Raw genomic sequence first — 25,157 nt, 5'->3', positions numbered from 1 at the left:
GGGTGAAACTGTTTGATGGTGTTTAAACAGTTTTTCGGTGGACACAGTACATATCCTGGATCTGCTGTTGATGTACCAACTGCTTGTCTAATCTTTTGGATTTTGTCTGTGAAGAATTTGGCAAAGTCATTGCAGGCCATGGTTGAATGAAGTTCAGCTGCCACTGGCACAGGAGGGTTTGTTAGCCTGTCAACTGTAGAAAATAAGACCCGAGCATTATGGCTGTTTTCAGTGATGATGTCAGAGAAATAGGACCTTCTTTCACTCCTCAGTTGTAAATTATAATTGTGAAGTTTCTCTTTATAGATGTCATAATGAACCTGGAGGTTTGTTTTTCTCCATCTGCGCTCAGCTTTCCTACACTCTCTTTTTTCATTTTTCACCAGTGTGGAGTTTCTCCATGGAGACTTTTTCCTTCCAGAGATAACCTTCACCTTAATGGGGGCAATAGTATCCATTACATTTAACATTTTTGCATTAAAGCTATTGACGAGCTCATTGACTGAACCTTTGGACAGGTCAGGTGTTAATGGGAAGACCTGGTTAAAGATCTCACTACTGTCTTCAGTTATACACCGTTTTGTGATCACTGCTGTTGATATATTTGTGTGGGCTGAGATTTTACTTTCAAAGAAAACACAGTAATGATCAGATAAGCCCACATCAGACACAGTAATGTTTGAAATGCTCAGGCTCTTGGAGATCAGTAGGTCGAGAGTGTGTCCTCTATTATGTGTGTCCTCTGTTACATGCTGAGTCAGCCCAAAGTTGCCCAGAGTGTTACTCAGGTCTTTAGTCCCTTTGTCCTGAGGGTTTTCCACATGAATGTTAAAATCCCCAACAATAATTACACAGTCAAAATCAACACAGATCACAGACAGCAGTTCACTGAGGTCATTAAAAAAGTCTGTGCAGTATTTGGGAGGCCTGTAAACATTAAGAAACACAACTTTGGATGGGGCCTTCAGCTGTAAAGCCACATATTCAAAAGACTGAAAACTTCCAGGAGATAGCTGCTTACATTGAATAAGACAGCAACCCCTCCTCCTCTCCTGCTCACCCTGGCCTCACTGATAAAACTGTAGTTAGGAGGGGTCGAATAGTGGAATTGTAAAGCGCTTTGAAGGCCCTGAACAGCGCTATATAAATGCAATCCATTATTATTATTATTATTATCATCCTAATTTTACCTCAAGTCAACAGCTAAATAGTTACCACTTGGACACAGGTATTCTTACAGGGCAATGATCCCAAACTTACATCAAGCACACTGTTAACACTAAGCTTGTAGAATGGCCCTGACCTAAACCCTATTGGAAGTGTTTGGATTACACTTAAAAGCAGTGTCATGCCAGGAACCAAACTAATGTACATGAACTATACCAAGAGTAGTCAGATATCCAGCCAGTATTATGCCAGATGCTATTGATGGACACCAAAAACATGTGGTTGAGGTGCAACTTTCTAAGGCACGTTAAATCAATTTACATTTACACATTTCAGCCTTTTGACAAAGTGTGGATTAGAGACTTGCGGACCCAGCTCTTCCTCTTTTAAAGCCAATCCAATTACCATGACATTCATGTACATGATGATTGTATTTAAACTTTTGGCCACTGCTGTATGTGCGCTGGCAAACAGGTTAATGTGTTTTCTCATTGAAGTCATTCAAACCTTATGATCCAGATATTTACACAATGTGGTTTTCTGCATAGTTGCAAAGTCACCTGCTATTTGTGCTTTTTGTCTGGGTCCTCAGCCACTGATGATTGGATGACGTGCAACTCTAGTTGAAACTGAATCTGTTGAAGAGAAATTATGCATAAAACGTGTTTAACACTGAGTGTTTGATCTAAGCTAAGAATTATTTCTTCTTTATGTATTCTTTCTTTTTTTTTTGAGGAAGCATTTTTTACCTTTATTTTTTATTTATTTTATAAATTTTTTATTTTTATTTATAAAAATATTTATTTTATTATTTTTTATTCTTAGCCTGCACATTGATGCTGATGTGCAAAGTATCTTCTTAGCTGACCTCTGGTACTTTCCTTACCTGTAACTGAACTGCATTTAAACCACCCAGATCTCTATGAGACGCGTTCACCCACATTTTCATACAGCACCTTTAACTGTTACACACCTGCCTGGGGATATTTGGTGTCATTTTGACATTTTGAAAAAGTGTATAGTTGAGTTGACTTACTTGTGGTTTTGTGGTTCTTCTTGTAAAATCTTTTTTGGTACACTTAAAAGCTGCCACCAGCCTGTTAGCAGTGACACAGCCATTTTCACTGCAGGACGAGATTATATTTAAAGTGAAGTTTCGGGTCAGCGTTATGAGTCAGTGGGAGGAGTCTGCTATATGTTACAACACCACTCACAATTCTGCAGAAAACGTAAGGTCTATCCACTTTGCTCCAGGGCACACAAACATATCTATACCGTCAACACACTGGCAGTTGGTCCAAATGCACTGGGGTGTTGGGATTGGACTCCTCCAGACCTTTTATAGCCTTGTGCCCACGCGCCAGTGCCCACCCACTGATGAAGTGTCAGAGCAGGCAGCATCACACACCATGGCCTTTCAGAGAATAAGAATAAGTCTTCTGACTAGATTGTTCGTGTTTTGGCAGCCAGTGGCAGTCTGCCTGGGCGCAAAGCTGGGAGTTGAAGGCCTTAATTGGAAAATGTGTATACGCTGTTAAGAGGGGTTGTGGTAACTGGCTGGCTAGCCTGCCGTTGGCCTCTTACCCCTCTTTTATTTGGTTTTCATCAGAGCACTTTAAGCAGGAGAAATAGGTACAGTGACCTGTCAAAAAAATTTGTGTATGATTCTTCTACCAGAAACTTCCAAAATCAAAGATTAAAAAATCAGTTTCCCACAGGGAATGCTGTAGATGTGATTTAAAGTTTATTACAGGTTAAGATTATAGTGTTAAAAAGAAATAAGCGAACATGTGTCATTATTGCTGTAAAGTCAGTGATCTAGTTGGAAATCATATCCAAATTTCACGATGAAGCAACAGTCTTATTATTCACAGCAAAGCCATGAGTTCCTGTTAGTTTTGATAATCAAGCCTTTGGAGATTGCTCCATGTGGCTGTGGTCCACAAAAACCATTATTACATGTCAAGCTGATGGTAGAGCAGATTCTGCTATCTTTCCCTCTGACTCCCATCTGCTACAAGATCACTTACCATTACCATCAGTTACCATTCCCTCACTCTGTAACTGTGGTTTGAAAATGTGCAGTTTTTAAAGTGTTGTTGGCTTTTTTTGTTGTTAAAAAGTGACTAAAGTCTGTTTGTCTTAATTTAGATGCGCTGGTATTTTTTGTTAACAAGAATCTGACAGTGGATTTGAGCCAGCTGACTGCACACTCCCCCTGATATGTTCTCCGTGAAAAAACTGTGTGCCCTGCCAGAGGCAACCCGACAGATCTCCACACGGCAATTTCTGTTTTAACGGTTTGTCTGGAGGCAATAAGCCAATAAAGGCATGTAGGAAGGAATTACAATTTTTTGGCAGCATTGCAAATCACTATTTCCTCCTCAATTTGATTTACTTCCGCTGCTTCAATCCAAAAAAAATAAAGCCTATGTTGCTCTGGGTAGCATTTTAAAGTTAATTAAGCCTGCTAATCACATCATGGTAGCAGTAACTGGACTGCGCATTACTTTTACATGGAGGTGGCTGCCGGATCTGCGTAAAGGAAGTGTGATTAGTGAGTTTTGCCAGTAGTATTGGGTAAGATATTACAGCTGCTACTCTGCAACTAAATCACAAGTTTCCCACTGCAAGGTCACTCACTAAATTACTTTCCACTGCAGCTGTTCCACTGCTACCCCAATAGAGTTCAGTTCAGTTTTCTTTTCACTAATTACTAGCCTTTATAGACTTATTTAAGGGATAGTAATTTTGGGGTACATAAGAAGGCAAATTGCTTCTGAGACTGGATAAACCAACAGACAGAGATAAGGAAGGTTAAATATTTTACTTTATGCAATACAATGCTAACTTTACCACTTTACCAGTAGTACCTTGACCTCACTCAATCCATTCACATCTGGGAGAATGTTAGAGATTAAACACAGCCACTTCTTTGACTCTGCCACAGCTCTGTGCCTGTGCTTTGTGTGGTGATTCATATGAGAAATCAAAACACTACATTAATTTCCCTGCTTCATCCTAAATTTCAGCTGCTTTAACCTTGAGAACACAAATGCCTCGTGTTTGCCTACAATACAAAAGCATATGGCATGCTTTTATCAGGTGATTTGTCTTGTTTTGTAGTAGTAACCTATGGTTACTAGCACCTATAAAGAATCTGATTATTCTTCTGAGATAGAGGTTGTGTCCAAATTCATGGGCTGCATCCTTCTGAGGACCCGGCCTTCGCAGTCTACGTGGGCCGGGTCCTCAGAAGGTCGGGTAGGCCGGAAGTAAACGGCTGTGAAATTGGACGGTCTAGCCTTGTGATTAGCGTCACCGCTGTCTCGGTGGAGTTCAATAAACTCAGCCGTCTGCTCCTTGCTATCTAAAATATAACAGGACACTGGCGTAAATTCTCGACCGTCTCACACTTCTGTTTAATCAGTTTTCTGTTTGACGTTTAGTCAGCTGTGTAAAAACCAAGGAGGAGGGGGATTAATAAAGTTTTATTTTATCTAATCTAATCTAATAACTTTAATCTCAACCAAACCGATTTACTCACAAACAAATAAAACACTGAAAAAAGCCCAACAATAACATTTTAAGGTTGTCTAAGTGACTTATATATTATGTTTAACCTGAGCAGCGAAAGTCCGCGGTGATCTGAAAATGATGTGCCGGGAGTTGTGCCGTTCTCGGCCGCATCAGTAACCCTCGAGCTCCCGGCTAGCTATCGAGCTGGTGGGTAGCAGACGTCTCCGAAAACGTCGAAGCACTTTTGCAAATATGCGATATCTTGATAAACCAAGCAGATATTTGATGTTTACACAGCTACTTTCTCGCCTGAAAATATGTTAAACATTTTGTGACCCAGAAAGATTAGTATGAGTAATTTTAAAACTTAGTAGCGGCCGCCATTGTTGGAAACTGGAGTTTGGCTGGGCCGTGCTATGAATTCTGGGATATGGTAGGCCACGAAGGACACGCCCGACCCATCCTTCAAATTCGGGGAAAAGGAGGATGGCTTTGTCGGCTGCATTCGGAGGAGTGCACGAATTTGGACAGCCTTCAGCGCGTCGCTGTGACGTAATCGGTCTACAAATGTGACTTCAGGAGGATGCAGCCCATGAATTTGGACACGACAAGAGATTGATGAGTGAAAAGCATTTTTCTGCCAGTTGCCTGGGCAACAGAAATCTGATAGCTGACAGTAAGTCTCAGGATGTCAACAGCTGCATGTTAAAAACACAGCCAAGACTCACAAAGAAACAATAGATGTAAAAGTACATTAAACTGGCTCCACTTCACAGCATACAATAAAAAATAAATTACTGAGTTAAACAACACAATGGTTGCAGGAGGGAGGTAAGACTTCCGTAATTTGAATTGTCACATAACAATCAAAGATTTTAGTTAAAGTTAGTTAAAGTTAGTTAGTTTTGCAAGGTCTGCAGTAGAAAACAAGAACATTTAACTGTGATCCACTCCAAAGCTTCTCTGAATGATCCCGCTGCAAAAAATTCCAATCAAATTTGCACCCTTTCCACCTTTTTGCAACCAAAAAAGCTGTTAAGGTTTTAGTCCATGCTGATCCCCAATCAGTGAATGCTCGCTGGCAATGATCAATTAGTAAAGTGATGAGTATCAACAAGCTCTGACATCCCTTGTCTCTTTGAGGTTTGCATGTGTGGTTGTACTTTGCTAGAGTCAATGCCAACACTGCTTGTTGCTAAAAAGAGCAACAGGTCTTTTGCTTGTAAAGCCTGAAACATTGGTGGTTGTTTTAATTCTTGCATACTGGATACAGAGTAGATGGACTTCTTTTGTACTGGTTGGATAATATGAATCATATTTTAGTATGTTTTGAAAAGAACCCAGTATAAACTAGACGAAGTGGCACTAGATAAAACCTTGTACTACTGGTTAGTCGCATCATTTGTGAATTTTCAGCTATAAAACAGAGCAGTGCTCTTTTACCCTAAGAAAATGTTATAATCACCAAGAGAGCATGCTTAAGCTTTCAGCAGTAACATCATAACACGATGGAAACACTGAGAAGAGCCTAAGTCTAAACACACTTGCTGGACCCCCTATGCTGCCATCACGCTGAACCCACCATCACTCTCATCCATATGTATACACAAAGATAAACCCACAAGGTACTTGTCATTCTGTCAGGCAAACACACACACATTATACACTATTATAGTATCATCTTTAGGATCGCACTGACTGATTGAGACAGCTGGGGAAGAAAGATAACGCAGGAAAGAAGAGCAGCAGAAATTCATTCAGAGAATTTGTGGATTCAGTGATTGCAGACATCTGTAATGACTCCTCTCTGTTTTGCAGACACACACACACATTAGATTGTAGTTATTTCAGATCTACAATATAGAAGAGAATCATTTGTTTCAAATAGACCTCCATTATCTCCATCAATAAAATGCCAATTTCATCTAAACCTGACGTCCAGATCTTTAATCATTAAAACAGTATTTATTATTTATTTATTTAAAATAATTATGTATCTGACCTCAATCAAATCCACAGTTATCCTCTTACCTTTACAGATCACATGGAACAATGCTATAGCAACCATGAACTAGGGGCTCACTGACTGCTTCTACTCGCTACATGTCAACAGGATGTATAGCCGACACATGTGTGTCAGAGGAGAGGAACTCAGTCGCAGTCAACACGGTCTTGTCACGCACATAGAGTCATAGGTACACCCTTCCTGCTTATTCTGATTCCATGTTAGACTTAAACCTCCGTCAGTCAGTGTACCAATTAGATGACTGTCCTCACTCACTTCTCCCCCTTCTCAGCATAATCATAAATCAAAACAGAGCAAAGACAGCTCCCGGCTGTTTTTGTCTTAGAAACGTATGTAATGATTGTGTGTAGTTTACAAGACAGCGAACATGTAAAGTACAGCGCTATGGGCTGTTTAAAGGTATCTTTAACAAGGTTTTGCTGTTGAATAGACATTCTACACTGAACTGTACTTTTTTGGATGTGTGCTATAAGGCATGTGTCTTTCCATGATAGTTAACACATTTCTGTACATAGGTATGCTTGCACAGTATCACTCTCACATCTGGTTTCTGCTGACACCATGCTGACTTCCAGGGGTACAGCTGAAGTTTTTTTTACTCTTTTTCCTTAGACAGCGCTCTCGGTCATCATAAAAACAGTCGTTATGAGCCACAGTGTTAATGAGGCCGAGTCAAAGCAACCCCAGGCCAGCCACAGATGACACCAATATGTGTTTATCAGTTGAGCAAACAACAAGCTTTTCCTATTTACAGCCTAGGGGATGGAGGTCATAAGCTGTGTGTGCTTTAGCAGAAGTAATGAGGCTTAAGCTAGTTAATAAGGGATTCAGAACATTTGTCTGTTGTTTAGCAAGCACTTATCAGGTTCAAATAAGCTCTCTTTATTGATATTATAAAGACATTGACTGTAGTGATGATATGGTGCTGAATGCTTATACTATGATCCCTAAACCAAAGTTTTTGGAAGAATTTATGGTACTAGGTGTGCACAGGGAATTTATCTGCATTTTACCCATATTAACATAATCCAGTGAGGAATGAGGATACTAAGGAGCTTGAAAGTGCTGTAGAAGTGGACTCCCTGCTGCTGATTCAGACCTTCGTCTATATCCTGGGGAGCAGAATACCCATCATGTCTGGCTTGAGTTTTTCTTATATTGATGCCTCTGCTGTATGGAAATCTCGGGCCAGCTTAAAGGAAAGTTTTTCTATGCTGCTAAGTAGAGTGTGATGGCTGTAAATCGGCCATAATTGCAGACAATATAAAATATGGCCATCACTATGTAATTTTTTAATTTTGGATTTTTTTCATTTTTGTAGCACACAAAGGACACAAAGGACACGATACACACTGTGTTGCAAGAAGTTTTCTGCTGATGTAGACCACAGGGCGGTCAACCCCCCTTACCTGTTGGAACAAACGTGCCCCCAGTCCTCTGTTTAAGGCATCAATCTGCAGAATAAAAGAGAGGGGAAAGTTAGGAGTGTAGAGCAGGGGTTCCCCACAGAGAGTCTTCTGCACCTGCACGAACACCGCCTGGCATTGCTCTGTCCACTGGACCAGATCTGGGGCACCCTTTCAAGTGAGATCAGTCAAAGGACTGGTCAGCAAAGCTGGGCACGAACCGGTGGTAGTAACCAGCCAGCCCCAAGAACTGCCTCACCTCTTATTTTGTCTTGGGGGCAGGATGGAGTTGTTTCTGTTTTATCCTAGGGTGCGCCTGTCTGCTTTCCAAGTAGTAGCCCAGGTAATGTACATCCCTCCATCTAACCGGACACTTCTCCAGGTTAGCACTGAGCCCCGCCTGGCTCAGGGACTCCAGGACATCGGCTACCTGCTGCAAATGCTCCGGCAAGGTGTCACTGTGGACAATCAAAACAGGCAGCAGCAATATCTGTGAATACCTGTTAGCTAGGGAGCACTAAAAAGCATCAAAGAAAGTGCTTGTGTGAATGGATGAATGTGGGATATTGTATAAAGCGCTTTGAGTGCTCCAGGAGAGTGGAAAAGTGCTATATAAGAATCCATCCATTTACCATTTGCCATCTTTCTTCACTACACAATCTATGGGGCTACACCATGCACTCTGTGACTCTTCTGTTACTCCCAGCTTTAGCATTTCAGCCAATTCCTTCTGAACAATTTGTCTTTTATGTTCAGGTAACCTGTAGGGCCGTGAACGCACCTTCACACCAGGGCGTGTTTCCAAATGATCCTCTATGAGTGTTGTACAACCAGGCAGGGAACATATCTGCAAAAAGGTGTTGCAGATGTGGGGCTGAGTCTAGCCCCTCTCTTGTACAAGTGCTGCCGATGTTGCTGGGCCTGGAGCAGATTCTCTTGTGAAAACCTCCCCAACGTGTGTAACTTTGCTCTCAGGTCCAGAACATATTGAACTTAATTTTTAGCTGGGATTGGACCTTCCTCCCAGTTTTATTTAATTAGGTACAACACCCCCCGCTTCTTTCTGCCAAACAGCAACTCAAAGGGAAAAAATCCTGTGGCGGCCTGGAACACCTCTCATACTGCAAACAGCAGAGAGTCTAACCAGCGATCCCAATTGCGTTCATCCTTGTAAAACTTACGAATCGTGGACATGAAGGTGTTATTCAGTGACTCCATCAACCAGTCTGAGGGTGGTAGTCACTGGGACGAATAGATTTAATGCCCAGTAATTCGTACAGGTCTTTTAGCGTGCGAGACATAAACGACTTGGGAGATGACCTGTGTGTCTGCACCACACTCTTTGCAGAGGTACTGTTTCGGGGTATCACCGAGCATAATCCATCAGAAATAATGCAAAGCGATATCTGTGGGCACTCCGGTGAGATGGCCGAAAGAGATCCATGTCGATGCACTCAAATAGGACGTCCATTAATGGTAGTGAGCGCAAAGTCACTTTTGGAATGGCCGGCTGGTTCACCAGCTGACATTCCAGCCAGGATGCACACCATTGGCTTATAGTGAGCTGCCTGGAAAATAATTTCCCGGCGGCTTTTTGGCATCAACAACTAGGTGTGTTCTGCTTGCATACGAGTGTCAAGGCTCACTTGATATGCCTATCTTTATTTAATACAAAATGCAGGTAGGTCAGCGCTGTGTCAGGAGGGTGCACCATGTGACCATCAGTTCAATCACTTGGTTCAAGGCTAAGCATAGGGTGTCGTCACAAAACTGCTCTAGTGGGAAATGGCCCAGGCTGAACCAGGGTTTGATGGATCACCATAGCCTGGTGTATACCCCCTTGGCACCTTACCTACCGGTAAGGTGTGGGTCCCTCTCAGACCGAGGGAGGGACAGCAACACGGAACTCCTGAGCTACAAACTTACAGTGGTAATGCCGACTAGCTTCGTTGGCAAGTGTAACAGACAGACATACACATTTGCTACTTAGTGCTAGGTAACAGAACAGTGAATACAACAAGCCCTAATGTTAGTCAGGTAATCCATTAGGAATGCTACAAGAGACACCAAACACATAGACATTCACACACACACCCAGTGAAGATGTCCAGTTTACTGTCTTGACATAATGAATATGGTCTGGCAGATTCCAGCTGGCTTCCATTGCCTGTATCAATCAACAAATCAACATCTCTATTACAGTTCAGTGTAACTACAGTCCCATAACTGTGCTCATCTGCATACATTATTCCATCCGAAGAACGTGCAAATAGGGGTTTTTACCCTCTGCAGACATGGTTGACAAGAGGGAACAGGAAAAGAACCAACAGCAGATTTTACTGTGAGCGACAGAACCACAAAGAAAACACTGAAAACCATAAACAGTGGCTGCTGTGGACACTTTTTGTTGTTTGTAACATTCTGTTTCATTATAGCTCTTTTTGTGTTAGAACTTTCCTCAAGAGTGGCCCACAGACTTTGTACACTGCCCTCATCTGACAGCAGAGCTCTCTACATGTAGGCTGGACTGCCAGTGGACTATGAATGTGCTTCCACTGCTAGACTATAAATTCTAAATTTATCCTGAGCTATTATGAAAAGTTAAGCTCTCCACAGAGGTCACATTTTTTTGTACCAAGCTACAAATATGCCTTTTAATGCTGCAAAGTCGGCCCCTTAATAACAGTCATGTGGAACCATTTCCTATTTCTGATGATTGATGCTACAATGGGAGATCTAGTCTTGTCACACATTATGGGATGTTTTTAATGAGATAGTTAGCAGGAAACCAGTTACAAAAGTGGATTTACTGTCAAGGTTTGTGACACCTGGTCACCGTGGGTTCATGTGGTTTAGAAATAGCTGAGATCTTGAGCAGGAAAAGACACTTGAGCTTGTGTTTTATCAACAACCTGAATAACAGTAAAATCATTTGTGAAAGACAGTGAAGAGCCAAGTTTCTCTACATTCCATTTATTATGTCAACCATGATCAAGATAAGACACGAAGCATTCATACTGTTGTCAGTGTACTGTAATGTGCTGAGAGATGCACCAAGGTGAGGCGTTTTAATGTTCAATGCTGAAGTATTCCCTGATTCTTCTTGTATCATGTTGGTGTTGTATTAGTCGAATTTCCTCTGGCCTTTTTATTGCATTTCCCCAGAGCAGTCTTGTAGCTTGATTAGATAAATTAGATTTGCTAGTAGCCACCTATTTTAATTCTGGACTGGCTTCCTTAGCTCTGGTTGTTCTAGCTCTGATGTAGCTTAAGTAAAAAAAAAACAAAAAAACAAATTAACTGTTTAGTTATTCTTTTTTTTCTTTTTTTTACTTTATTGCGCTTCATGCATCTCTGTATGCTGGTGCCATCGATCAGGCAGCACCATCGTCACTCCAGCATAATCCAGAAATTAGAGCACATCCACGTTCCCTTAGCTGCTTGTTGTTTTAGAGGGAAGAGCCCCTTTCAGCACTTTATCATCCCCAGCTGTGAAATCCAAGATTCAGTGAGGATACAAGTCTTTGACAAGAGTGGAAACATCAAGATGTGGGGTGGATGTGGGGAAAACCATAACAAATCTCTAGGGAAAGGAATGTGATGTTCATCAGTGGGATTGATTTACACCAACCTGGCAACAAAAATGAAAGTTTTTACTAAAGAGAAGTGAGGAACGTGTTCTACAATAAGGACAAGAAAGTGGATGGGTTTTTTTTATAAACGGGAGGTGGGTGAAGCTTAGTGGGAAGGTTGGAGTATTTGCGTTTGACAGGACAAAGAGCACATGCCATAATATGACACTGCGGACGCTATACTATTAAAAATGTCACCCAAAAGAGCTTTTTATATGGTAAATTTTCTCTTCATAGTATAAGCTTGTCTTTGAAAAATGACATAGCAGTTATGGGCCACTGTAAATATCCCAGCACGTAGAACAAGCTGTGTTAAAGTGATGCATTGTTATTGCCTCCTTCCTCAGTTTCTCTGTGTCATAGGAGAAGAATGATGTTTTGCTTTCACTCATACAACACAATGAGAAAGAATTCAAGACTGGTGTCAGTGACTCTTTTCACATTCACCAACATTCTCGCCATTAATCTGAATCCAAACACTGACCTCAGAAAGTGTGTGTTACAGGACCAGTGCAATCCATTCAGTAACATTACCAAGGGGACTTTGATATCGTTGCATCAGAGGACGATGGAGCAACAGAGGGAACGATCCAACAGAGCGAGAGAATGATTGTGAGTCAATGTGAATGCCAGCGAAAGCATTCAGCATATTAAATTAATAACTGAGCAAGTGCATATTTAAGTAAAGCACAGTGGTTCCCAAAATTAACAGAATAAACTACATTCATCTGTTGAAAGTCAGATATTGAGTAGTGAGTAAGGAAAGGTTGAGTAAGTCAGTAAGGGAGAGATACATGTGACTAAATATGAAAAAATGCATATGAGGGAATAAAGTGATGAGTGTTGCCCCTGATAATGAAAAAGTAAATAAATGAATGTCCAAGTGAGAAATGAAGAAGTGAAAAAAAAGCCACAGTGGCCCCTTTAACTAGAGGAACAGGAAGAGCCAGAATTGTCCCGACTGGAGTGCTGGGGAAATCCTGCTGCTCCACATGCCTGCTTTCACTCTAGTCCTCATTGTAGTAGAGCTCTTAGCCCACCACATGGCAATTCAAGCAGCATGACTGAGAGAGGAATTCAGGAAGCCTTAATTACTTTTAATTAATCAAACCTACACTTAATGTCTTGTTTATAACTGCAGTCCTGAAAGAGGACATTTTTCAAATTCCACCATCCCTCAAACATGCCTTACTCCCTGCCCCAAACCTAAAAAGCTAAATTGGCTTTATGCTTTACAGACGAGCTGCTGAGGATGCAAACATTCAGTGGATGGCCCCAGCGTAACATGCATAAAGAAAACAGAATTGGTTCAAGGATTGAGCTCTGGGGAATCCACATACGAGGCGTGCAGATGAGGACATGCATTGATTAATGAATTCTGAAGTATCTGTTACATAAGTATAAAGAAAACCCAGATTTGCTGTCTGCTAATAAAACTTGCATGATCATCGATATCGAAGGCTGCAGATATTTCAAGCAGGGCTAAAATGGAAGGTTCACCCTTACCCAAGTTCATAAGAATATCAGTAGTAATAATTATAACCGCTAAGCTATTTTAGTGCTATGGTTTTGACTGAAATTCATCAAAGATGTTGTTTCCTTGAACAATCAGAAGGAGCTGACGAGCAACAAAATGCAGGTCTTTGCCATCCAGTATCCAAGAAAAGTAGTTTTCTATTCTATAGAACATTAAGTGTATTTCTAAGATACGTTTTGCATTTGAAGAGGAAAGATTTTCATGAATACATCTCACAGCTGTAGTTGCAAATGACTCTTTTTCACTCAAAAGCAAGTGAAATAAGATGCACTGTCAAAGCGACACTAATGATACGTTGTTTTGTTCTTCCTCCCCTCACCGCCAACCGCTCACAGCAGAGCCTGGTTCTGTCAGAGGTTTCTTCCTGTTAAAGAGGAGTTTTTCCTTTCCACTATCACCAAGTGCTTGGCAAAGGTGTTGGGGTTTTCATTGTATTATTATACGGTCTTTACCTTCCAATAATTGGCGCCTATAAATAAAATTGAATTGAATTACATTCTGTTTATTTTGAGTACGTAGGTTCAATACAATTAAAAAAAAATGTTCACATGATAATGAAGGTCATACATTTGGACTCACAATCTAGTTGAGAGCTGTTTGGCACATAGTCGCAGAGCCACTTCGTTTACATCTGGGGTTCATATTCAAAACTTATTGAAAACATTATATCCAAGCAGCAATTCACAACTGAATATGAAGACCTGTGGGAAACAAGTTTTCCCATGATGCTCGATTGTTTTTAGTTGAATGCATGCTTTTTTTGCTTGGATGGTTGCCTGCGGAGAAGCCAAAGGTTGATTGAGGAGCAGGAATCTATTTGTAAATGTTTAAGCAGTGAGAGAAAGCAAATGCGTGTTTATTTCTACCTGGCTGACCCTTGATGTACATTAATGGCACATGCCGTTCATTAAGACACTATGGATGCCACCATATGTTCAGCGACATACTTTGTTGTGTGTGTGTGTGTGTGTGTGCCAGCATGTGTTTGTTTTATTTTCCATGTTGTCTCATGTGCGGTTGACTGATAGCATTGAGAGTGCTGACAGCACCAGGTGCGTGACTATCTATCTAGCCTCCCTGGGGGAGTTGTATTTAAACTGTGTGTGCGTGTATGCTGGGTTGGTAGGAAGGTGTTTGACCCCTCTTATCTCTAGTGCCCCGGCGTGTTTGTTTTCACAGCTATAGCACAACTTCAGTGCTGACGTTATGTGACCGTGGGTGGTATCTTTCCTCTAAACCATGTACAACAATCAGTATTGGTTAGCCATCCACCCATTTCCTCAAAGAGATAATAAACACATGTCATTAATTATTCCATAACTCAGAACTATATATTATTCTTACTGACTAAAATGCTGCCACCCTTATTTTGTTTTCCAGCAGTAGTCAGTTCACTCAAATTTTGACCTGAATGTTGACAAGATCAGCATCAATCTCCAGCTAGAAGTGTAGGTCTAAACATCAACTGTTAAAAAAGTGAATTTTTATGTAAAAGAACAGTTATTGCCAAGAGGGGCTGAGTGCACCCAACTGCACACAGCACCAGGTTATTGCCTGTTTGAGAGCAACGAGTGTGGGATAATAGCATGATACTGCTTTTAGCTGTCGCATGCACTGTGTAGAGATGGTTGGTACAGTCAACCTCCAAGCTTTCATCACTCCCTCCTTGTCTGCGACCTCCACCGTCTGCCTCCTCTCTGGAGATTTCGCGTGACACCTTGAGTAGACGAGCGTACACGATAGTCTGTGAATCTTGCATTTGGGACATTGTCAGCTATACTAGTCATTCATATTTGGTGCTAAGGGGCCAAATGTGTGCCAAGTACAGAGATGCTACAGCACCAGCTGCCTGGACTTTTGATACACATCAGGATGGACACATGGTTTTATGTTGTTGTTTGGCTTATTTTCTGGGAGTTATTGAAGCGGGGGCTTCTCAGAAAAGCCCATGGAGCTTAAATGTTGAGGAATTTGTGCGGTCATCTAACATGTGGAAAAGGATCTTTCTTTGATACCATGTTTTGGTCGTGATAAATAATGGGTATTGTGGTGTGGGTTCTTTGAGTTTGGACTTGGCATTTAAAATTCGGATGAATGTGGTCTTTAAATAAAGTTAAGAAACACCAAGTCATCAAAGGTTTAGCACATAAATTGCAGCATAAGAAGACTCATCTTTTTAATAATATTAATCATTCATCACTTTAGATTCCCCTCTTCCCCTTTCAACCTTGACAAAGTTGGCTGTTACACTGTTTTTACAGAAGTGGTTGCCACTGGTACCCAAACATAAGGATGCTGACCTTCCTGGATGGGTTTGTGTTAACCTGAGATCTGCTTTGCTCATGTTGACTTTGGGAGCTTTCACGTTTGGTAAACACGGAACATTCAGCACTACAGCAGCAGTTCTTTTACCTGTAGGAACCTGAATAGCTTTCTCTCACTGGGAAATGATTTTGCAGTGCAAGGTGATTACCTCCAGAAACCAACAAGAACCAGAAGGAAGTGAGAGGTTTTCTTAAGACTTGACCGAGGTTTCATTTGGGCTTGTTTCAGCACCCCTGTGAAGAGACCTCATCAGATACGGATTCCCTGACAGTTCCAGTCTGTCCTGGAGAGTTGGATACCTGCCAGATGCGCTCCGATTCGTGCAACCTGGCAGGCAGCAGCAGTTGGAGTCTAGACTTGGACTTACGCCACTCATTCACGTGGTATCCTGTTGTTTCAGGCTTGTCATGACAGCCCCTGGTGCATGATTAAAAACATGTTGGAGTAGCTGGTGCTATTCTGAGCTGGGGGAAGCAGCGTCCCTATTAGGCAAGGCGATTGACTGTCAAAAGTACTGAAGAGGAAAAAAGGGTGTGTAAAAATAATCAGGCCATTTTTAGTAAATTCCTACCCTCAAATTCGCTATTGTTCACCAAGCAAAAAGGGAGTGTATGGAGTCTGCAGCTCTGCTGGAGAAAGGTAGCTTTTGACATGTTGTAATTTTTGTGACAAGGTCACATTTGTGGCCTGTGTTTTCATTTCCTCACTTTCCCGGCCCTTTTTATTGGACGATGCCGTGTTAAAAAGTTCCGGTTAGCCATGACACCGCAATGTGCCCCTCTGACTGCAGCGCATCTCCTCGCCTCTCTAAACTGAACCAGACGCAGCCTTTCCACATAAAACTTTCACTCCCTTTTATGTGTCTCACAGAGCAGAGATCCTTCAGCAACAAGGGGAGAAAAAAACTCCATGTCATATTGTGTCACGCAGTCCAAATGGAGGCACATACAGACCAAAACTACATGCGTTCGTAGTCTTTGAAGAATTTCTCTCACACAGATTTATGTCTGTCCTGCATTAACCCTGCCCTTACTCATTTCTGTAATGTTACAGACTAAATCAACGGTAACACTAAAGTGTGGCTGAAATCCATTTCGCAAGAGGACAATGGTCATAGTAAAGCGCTTTGAGGGCCCCGAAAAGCGCTATATAAATGCAATCCATTATTATTATTATTATTATTATTATTATTATAGAGAAACACACACCAAATACAGTAAAAACATTAGTTTTTCTAAATGGTGGAGTCAGTCGTTCTCCACCACACTGGACACTGAAGGAGCCTGTTTCTTGTTTCACAGTGCTTAAAACCAGCTGTGTGGCATCTGGAGCAGCATTGCAACTTTTCTGTTGCCGTCCTACATCAGTTTTATTTGATCTGTTTTTACAAAAGAGTAATAATAATATTAACTTTAAATCTGTTTCTGTAGAGCCATCATCAGTTATTTTAGTCAGGTTTGTTTCATGTAGTTGACATGTACTGGCCCAACACTCATAATCATATGTTTTGCATTGTGGCAGATAATATCTGCCAATCAGTGACTGAATAAAAGGGCAGAAATAACCAAGTTTTCAAAGCTGTTCTGAACTGCAAGGAGATTGGTGCTGTTTTAAAGGCAAAGACTGGCCCTGCTGTTCGTTGTCCTCTATTTTAAGTGCCTAAAACAGTTACCCGGTACCTAACACTGTTTAGCGCAGCCCACATGTCAGTGTCTGTTTCTGCTTGTAACCAAAGGTTTCTTGCCACTGCTGACAAATGTCTCACACCTTGTAAAATGAGTACACTCAGATAGCCCAAAGAGAAAGGGAAACAGTGAATGTGGCTGAGCAGCTGTGGGAGAAAGAGAGTCCACTTCTTTCTCAGTATAAAGCAGCTGAGTAGCAACAGTTAAGTGGTACCTGGCCAAAAATCTGTTTTAAAAAAATTTGTTTTTTTTCTTACAACTGTTAGTACAGAAATAATCAATTTCTTTCTCTCTGTTGGATTTCCTCATTGTGTATAACTCTTTTTATTCCACCAAAAAATCATAACGTTTGTTTGTTTTACTATTTTTCTCATCAAAGGAAGGGCCAGCTCCACATGTTGACAGAGAGAAAGTCTATTTATTGGCTTCAGAAAGTCAGAGGATGGTGGGGGGGACAGAGCGAGAGAGAGCTGTCTTGACAGTTCTCTCTGGGAGCGCACATGCACGTTCAGCCAGGTCTCTGTAATCACCATTTTGCTGAGTGGTGGTTATATCTTCCAGAGGAGTTCACGCCCCCTTGAACAGTTTTGGCTGACTTTGTGGTACACTTCTGACAGAGAGAGAGAGAGTGCAGGGGAAGAGGAGGGAATGTAGTTGCTTGTGGGAGGAGAAGGAGGAGGGAGTGAACGAGAGGAAGGAGAAGCCTTCTCAGTTTCTGTGAGTCCTGCTGGCTGTAGGCTACAGAATGAGCGCAGTTGCTTTCCTCTCGGTCTGAGAGGCAACTGCTGTTTTTTTTTATTTTTCATTTTCTTTTTTTTGTTTGTCCTTCCCGTCGTGGGCCACACATCAGAAGGAGACACTGCAGATTTGCTTCCCTTTCATCTTCTTCTTCTTTTTTAACCTGTCTTCTACTTGTCTGTTATTATTTTTGTTGCCATGCCGGTAGTTGGCGTAGCTTCCAAGCTTAGGCAACCCTCTGCAGTGGGCACGAAGCCAGTGCACACCGCTCTCCCCATCCCTAGCGCGGTCAGAGCAGCCACCTCGCAGGGCTACATGGCCCGACAGCAGGAACTCAGGACAAACGAAGGTGCCCCGGGGCTCTCATGCCAGCTGTCAGTCAAGTCTGATTACAAGCGAGAGAAGAGCCCAGAAGGGAAGTCCAAAGCCGAGACGGAGGAGAGCAAGATCTGCAAGGTTAGTGGAGATGGACAGACTGTTAGCAGCTATGTGTGCAGGTTGTAGTGACACTCAGAGACACAGGTGTCAGAGAAGAGACTGTCTCTCTGTGGCTGCTTTGCTCTCTGAGCAGGTGTCATTCAAGCCTTGAAACAGAGCTCAAGCACACAGCAGTGAATCATGTGTGCGCTGGTGGGATGATTTTGCCGGCTTTGGGTCATCAACTAAGAAGGGAAACTGGATGAGTAATGTATTGCCGGCAGTGTATTACCTCATTCTGCTGCCCATTTAGTTTCCATACGCTTTAAAAATGTGTGTGTGTGTGTGTGTGTGTGTGTGTGTGTGTGTGTGTGTGTGTGTGTGTGTGTGTGTGTGTGTGTGTGTGTGTGTGTGTGTGTGTGTGTAAGGTGTGTTAGTAGCGGACGAGAAATGTAGGTATTCAGGCATTTGTATGTGCATTTTGTCGAGAAATATGAAATTCCTGATCAGCTCGTCTATGGAGACATAAGCTACTGTAGTAGGCCAGAGGATTAGAGGAACATGGTTTGTGTGTACACGCTCATGCAGGATAATAATTCAGATAGATTACTGGTGCTGTCCCCCTGTTCTCAGAGCATATTCTTAATACGTCCAGCTGCATCAAAGTGCTGTAGATGAATAATAGGTTCAGATAGTCTTGTTAAGTGCTTCACCCTGCAAGATCAAGGCTGTTCCAAGTTCTTTCCCTTTTGCAAAAATGTTTGGCTCAAACTGGAACAGTGAAGGTGGGGCTGGTGTATCCTGAGAAGGAAGCAGTTTTCAAAACTCCCCGCCAAATAGCTTCAGCAGAGCCTCAGCCCATCCCACATCCAGAGCCGTGTGAGCGCAAAGTGAAACTTTCCTGTTTAGCTAGTTGATCTCTCTCCCTCCCTGCACCGGCTTTTGATTCTTTTTACCGCTACATGATTTCCTGACAGACAAAAAAGTGACTCCTTAAGTGTGAATCTTTTTTTCTCTGATACTGAACAAAACTGCTGATCTTCCTCGTGATCTTGAAGAAATGTGGGCAAAAGGCATTAAAGCAGGGGTCAGTGCGCCTTCTGCATTTAAATCCTCCCAGTGTGTCTGTGATTGAGTTGAAGTCACCTGCAGGGTGACTGTGAAACAGGTAGGGAGGGGGGTGTTTCATCATTAACCTGCTTCTGAACCGGCAACTTCAGCTTGACTTTCAGCTTGTTAACACAGCTTGACTCCCGCTTGCTCCAATAAGTGACTGTTTGTTTTTGACTGGAGATTGAAGAAGATGAATTTAGAAGTTGATTTTAATTTGTGCCAATGTCCATTACTTTTTATGCTTTGGAAATTTCTCCAGGTTTCCCACATCTTTCTATCTATATTTTCACATGTTCTTTTCTTGTTCATGTTTATTCAGTGTTCCATAAACAACAAGGTCTACTGTGACAGATTTGTTGCAAGTGCACTGCAGTTCTGACCCTCATCCTTCATATCACTAGAGGTTTGCAAGACTAATGGACAGAGCATCAGCTAAACTGCCTGAAATGAAGTGCACTCAGCGCACAATATTATAGTCCTTGTCCCTGAGAAGCCTGTAGGCAGGCAGAAATCACTTGCCTGCCCCAGCCTGTCAGTGTGTGTAAGGAATGGGTGGTATGGAGGGGGTAATTAGTCTGTCTAATTGTGTTGTGTAGTCACTAAAGAGCTTTACTTTCAGGACTTCCAGAGGGAAAAATAATGGAGAGAAAGTGGAGTAAATGCTGTCATTATTCCTTCACATCAACCAACACCCCCTGTTTAATTTAGAGTCCTCTTATCAAACAGGATCAACAGGATCAAGCACAGGTCTATGTATGCACGTGCACATGTGTACCGCGCATGCTTGTTTGTGCACATGCAGCTCCCACCTCCATATATACAGTGGTGCCAGCATGTGTTAGCTTGTTTGCCTGAGATTAAGCACATCCTAACATGATTGGCGTTTCCCAAAGACGAAAGTATTTTTTCGATGTTTAAGATTTCACCTGCCTGTGGTGGAAAATTCCACTTGTCTGCTTAATAAATGTTAATGAAACATTAATAACAACGTGTGTTACATGTCATTGTGAAAGCACAATCGTGAACCCAAGAGTCCCCAAGAGTCCAGCATATCCCATTGGTATTGTTACTCCTGGAGCAGAATGACCATGACAAAAGTGGAAGAAAAATAAATATTTTATGTAAGTATTAAACACAGTAAGTGCTCCAGTGCTGGTTTTGACAGAGCCAAGAAGGAAGTCCAAGTGAATCTTAATACAAGCTCCTCTAAAAACAAATCATAGTCCGAGTCCAAAGCTGAAGGTACTTTGTAGCTATGGCAGAGAAAGGCCGCCGCACTCACGCTCCATCTGTGATAAGCAGTGGACAAAAGTGTTGCAGGCTGTTACTTGGGTGTCTAATGGTGTGCAAAGGGCACAATTAAACTTCTCAGACAAGGTTAATTTTAGTTCATCCAGTTTCTGTTGTGGCCACTGTCAGCTGGATTAATTCGGTCTGCATTTATTGTGAGGTGGATAATCCCCCATGGATCTACAACACAATAGACTACACTTATTTCACAGGAGTGTCTGCAAGTCTGTGCGTACAGTATGTGTGTGTTACTTTCCACTGTGTTTCCGAACTTCTGATTTTGCCACTAAATTTAAATTAACAATTAGTATAACTCTTTGTACATATATTACAGATACCAGGAATTAAGTTAGATTCACTGTAGATGATACTGCTGGTGGGCTTTTTACAGCTAACTTTGCAAAAGCGAGAACCTGAAAGACATTTGCTGTGAGTGGCAGAAATTGCTGTCTACTGAAACAGATTCTGATTGCATCAGATCATCAGCCTTTCTTTCTGAAGTACTTTCACTGCTTGCAATGCTATGAATTTCCAGGTTACCTTAGCTCTTAGCTAAAGTTAATTTCAGTTCTCACAAATGCAAGCAGGCGGAAGTGCAAACCTTGTGTGTCTTTAGCAGTGTTGTGCAACACCTTACCTCTTCATATATCTCCCATGTCAATCTATGGTTCTGGGCTGTCAAAAAGTACTTCCATATAACCCTCCACAATTGAGATTAGAATACAGCTCTTCCTGTTGTACTCTCTGCCGACAGTTCACATCAATCCTTGCCTACGGCACTGCTAGATGAATGGGTTCAGTGAAGAGTTTATGCGAGTCGACTGAGCCTTAATGAAGTGTCAGCATTGGTACCACTGATGGGGAATTATCTTGTACATCTAGAGTTTTGGCAGCTGTCCAAATCACACAGCCCAGAGACTTATTTAGCTGGTATTTTACAGTTCTCTTTGAGGTAGCGCTTTAAATTGCATCACACTCTTGTTATTGATTCTATGGTAGGGTGAAAAATAAATAATGCTGATGGGGTTTCTGTTTATTCATCCTTGAAGAAATATGTGGGTGCTAAAGCTATGCCTGTTCATGCCTTTATGCTTTGCTTGCGCTTGAATTTGTTTGTTTGCGGACAACTTTAAGTACCTGTTACCTTAAAGCTGAAACGTTGCTACTCTGCCATGCGCTCTCTTAGTGAATACTCACACTGAATAGGGGTGTGAGGGTGTCTTTGTCTCAGAAATGCAGCTCATTGTATATACAAGCGGTGACTGTTGCATGTTGCTATTTTTGATGTCCTGTGATGTTAGTTGTGTTATCCTAGGATGTAAGTGTTTCTGGTGCTAGAGAGCACCACACACACGCACCCACTTAAAGAACAAAAAAACATCCTGTTGATCCTCAGTGTGTTTGCTTTGCACAGCTAATAATCAGGTTCTGTTGTATATTTTTCTTGTTTGGTGCGTCTCCTCTCGTGCTCTGACCTGATAAACCTCTAAGCAATAATATGGGTGAAAGTAAGATGGAATGCTTTAGGGAATAAGGTCAGAGTCCGGTGAGTTTGAGTGAGCAGAATGTAAACAAACCTCCCTTTTTCTGTGGGTGGCCCTGATACTGTCACTTTCTCTTGTCTTCTTTTTCCGTTTTCTACCATTGCCTCTCTTACCATCAGTTTTTGGCTCATGTCTGTGTGCAGTAGGTTTCAGTAGCATGCCAGTCATCTGCAAAGCAATCGAGCCATTGATGGTTTTTTGGGGTTTTTTAAGTTGATGTCTCGTGTGCAGCACAAATTCATTTGGCACTTTCACACCAGCTTCTTCCATGCAGGCAAAATAATAAAATTAACCTTATACAACAGTTACCTTTAAGTGGGTTTAATATTCATTATCACCATTAAATGTATCTACTATAACCCTTATTTTTATGTAAAAGAAAACTTTGTCTTCATGTCATTTGATTTTTTACAGTTTACAGATTTGGTAGCTGTGCACTGGCCTATTTAACCTCTGACAAACCCTGGCAGGTTCTGCCTGGATGTCAGCGGTCAAGGCATGCTCTTTTTGGCTTTCCAGCTTTCACTCAGTTCTCACTCAACCCCTCAAGTGGCTCTGACGCTGCTGAAACAACAGAGAAAACAGAGGGAATGAGAGGGAGGCCAGCTTGTTCCAGTAGAGGGGAGGGAGGTTGGCTGAGATCGGTTCTGCAGGGTGTCTGAACGTGTTCTAGTCATTGGGTGGTCTGACTCGTTGTGTGCCGAACTCCATATCTGGAAAAGAAGGGGGTGCGGATACTAACAAACAGGATGAGCACTTCTTCCAGTAACAAAGACCAAGAGAGGTGATTCTTTAAAACACTGTGACAAGATTAAAGTATTGTTTTAGGCTGCACTGATTCTAAACTGCTTTTTTAAAGGAACCCACAAAATATTCAATTTCTGAGTAAAGTGGGGTGAGAGATGACATGAAATGACCACTTACATGTGTAACAAGAGATTGCAGCCCATGTTTGTTACAGCAGTTTTTGTCATACTCAGTGTTTTAGCTGCAGCTCTGCAGTAGATTGTCCCTGCAGTTGTGGCAGCAGTGCAGTTGAAGGTCAACGAGCCTGTGGTCTGTTCAGCCAATCTGAAGTAATGTGTTAACAGGGGAGTCCACCCCAGCTCACTAGGCCTGATCCAAGCTGGAAACATGGCAGTGATTTTTAGTCTAACAAATTATTTTGAACCATAAGATTATCAAATTAAACCATGAAATGTGAAAAAAATCAGATTACCCTAACATATGCTGCTGCTGAATAACTACCACTGATGTGATTCACTCACATTTTTTACATTAGTCCACTTTTGCAACATTCCCCCACGCTGCTGAGATTTCTGATGACCCTTGGGTTGAAATTGGGAAAATATTTGAAACAATATTATGCTTTCCAGTGCTGTCCTTCCCTCCCTCTTTCTGTGCTTTTTTGTCTTGCACACTGTATTTCATTGCCTTCTGTGCTGCTGGGAGCCTGCTGTCGGCCGTTGTGTTTAAATCTTGGAGTGAGAACACACAGAGAGGCTGGTGTTTACAGTACAGCCACACCGGTTAAAAATACCTTCCCCTGGAAGTGCAGCCATCCTGCTCCCTCCAAAACACCAAGAAAAACAAGAATCGCTGCACAACTTTTTGGAAGAAAGCAATGAAAAACCGCATGAGGGTTTGAGCTTCTTTTCTTCACTGGAGCCAGGATTAAGCAAATTATGCTGCTTTTTATTGTGAGTCTTAAACAATTTTATGAAAATAAAATGTGTTAGAGCTGTTAGGAATTCATTGCTTTATTCAAAGAAAAAGGCTTGACATCATACATTATACCCACCTGAGGCTCCATGATTATATAACCTGTTGTTGTTTCCCCACATTTTGAGGTTTCTCTGGTGTTTAACTAGGGTTTTGTGTGCAGAAAATCAGGGCACTAATTGTATGCATGAAACGGTGCATGCATGTCTACATGACAAAGTAATGCCTTGTTGTCATGCATGTATGCATGTACATACACACTTGCATACGTGCACACGCTGCCATGCATGCTCCAGGCCTTCTGCTAGTTCAAAGGTAACCTTAAATGTCCCAAGAGAATCAAATGTTCCATGAATTGTTCATCTTCATCTCTTGTTTGTTGTGTCATCAAAAAGAAAAACAAACACAGAATTGTGCATTTGAGGATTTTTTTATTATATATATATATATATATATATATATATATATATATATATATATATATATATATATATAATATCTCCTTGCATCTGTCCACACATACCGACATACATTTTTATTATTCCTGTGTCTGTTTGTGCATGCTTGCTTGTATTTCTTGTCTTTGGTCGTGAATTGGCTTAGCTGACCATTTGCTGTCTGTATGTAATCAGTATACTGCTATCCTATGTTTGAGGCCCTCTTGAAAAGCAATTTATGAACTGAGTTTCACATGACAAGAGTGTCTGAACCATCAATACTTCAAGGTTACTTTCAGTCAGCAGAGAGATATTTGCAGTCACAGACAGAGGAAGTTTGGAGTGTGTGGTGGAGGTAGATCCTCTTTACCTCTTTCAACTCAGCTGTCTGTCAGCAGTCTCTCTGTCTGCCCTGTTTTTGTTAGCATGCTCTTTTCTCTTCTCCTCCTCGAGCGCTTCTTTTTACATCTTCCCAGCAATTCTGTTTTCCACTCTGTCTTCTGCCACTGTCTTTCTGCTCCTACCCATTCCCAGCATTCCTCTCTGAGTCCTTTTTTCTGTCTCTCCTGACTGGAGCCTGTCTCTAATTCCAACCCTGC

General features: G+C 41.7%; 1 protein-coding gene across 9 annotated transcripts in view; it reads left to right on the top strand.

Moving 5' to 3' along the window:
* The window catches only part of nav3 (neuron navigator 3), a 403,657-nt gene that overhangs the window by 204,152 nt on the left and 174,348 nt on the right, over positions 1-25,157 (top strand). For 7 of the 9 annotated variants that reach the window (XM_080886472.1, XM_080886469.1, XM_080886466.1 and 4 more), the window contains exon 1: positions 17,976-18,491. The exons of the other annotated variants lie outside the window; for them this stretch is intronic. In XM_080886472.1, the coding sequence (XP_080742598.1) occupies positions 18,234-18,491 (258 nt within the window). In that variant the 5' untranslated portion in view covers positions 17,976-18,233. Of the gene's footprint in view, positions 1-17,975; positions 18,492-25,157 lie in introns of those variants that run through there. 9 annotated transcript variants of the gene reach the window in all.

The sequence above is a fragment of the Rhamphochromis sp. 'chilingali' genome (genome assembly GCF_963969265.1).
Source record: "Rhamphochromis sp. 'chilingali' genome assembly, chromosome: 7".
Classification (NCBI taxonomy): Eukaryota; Metazoa; Chordata; class Actinopteri; order Cichliformes; family Cichlidae; genus Rhamphochromis; species Rhamphochromis sp. 'chilingali'.
Note: the sequence above shows the minus strand (reverse complement) of the source record. Positions and strands in the feature narration are given on the sequence as shown.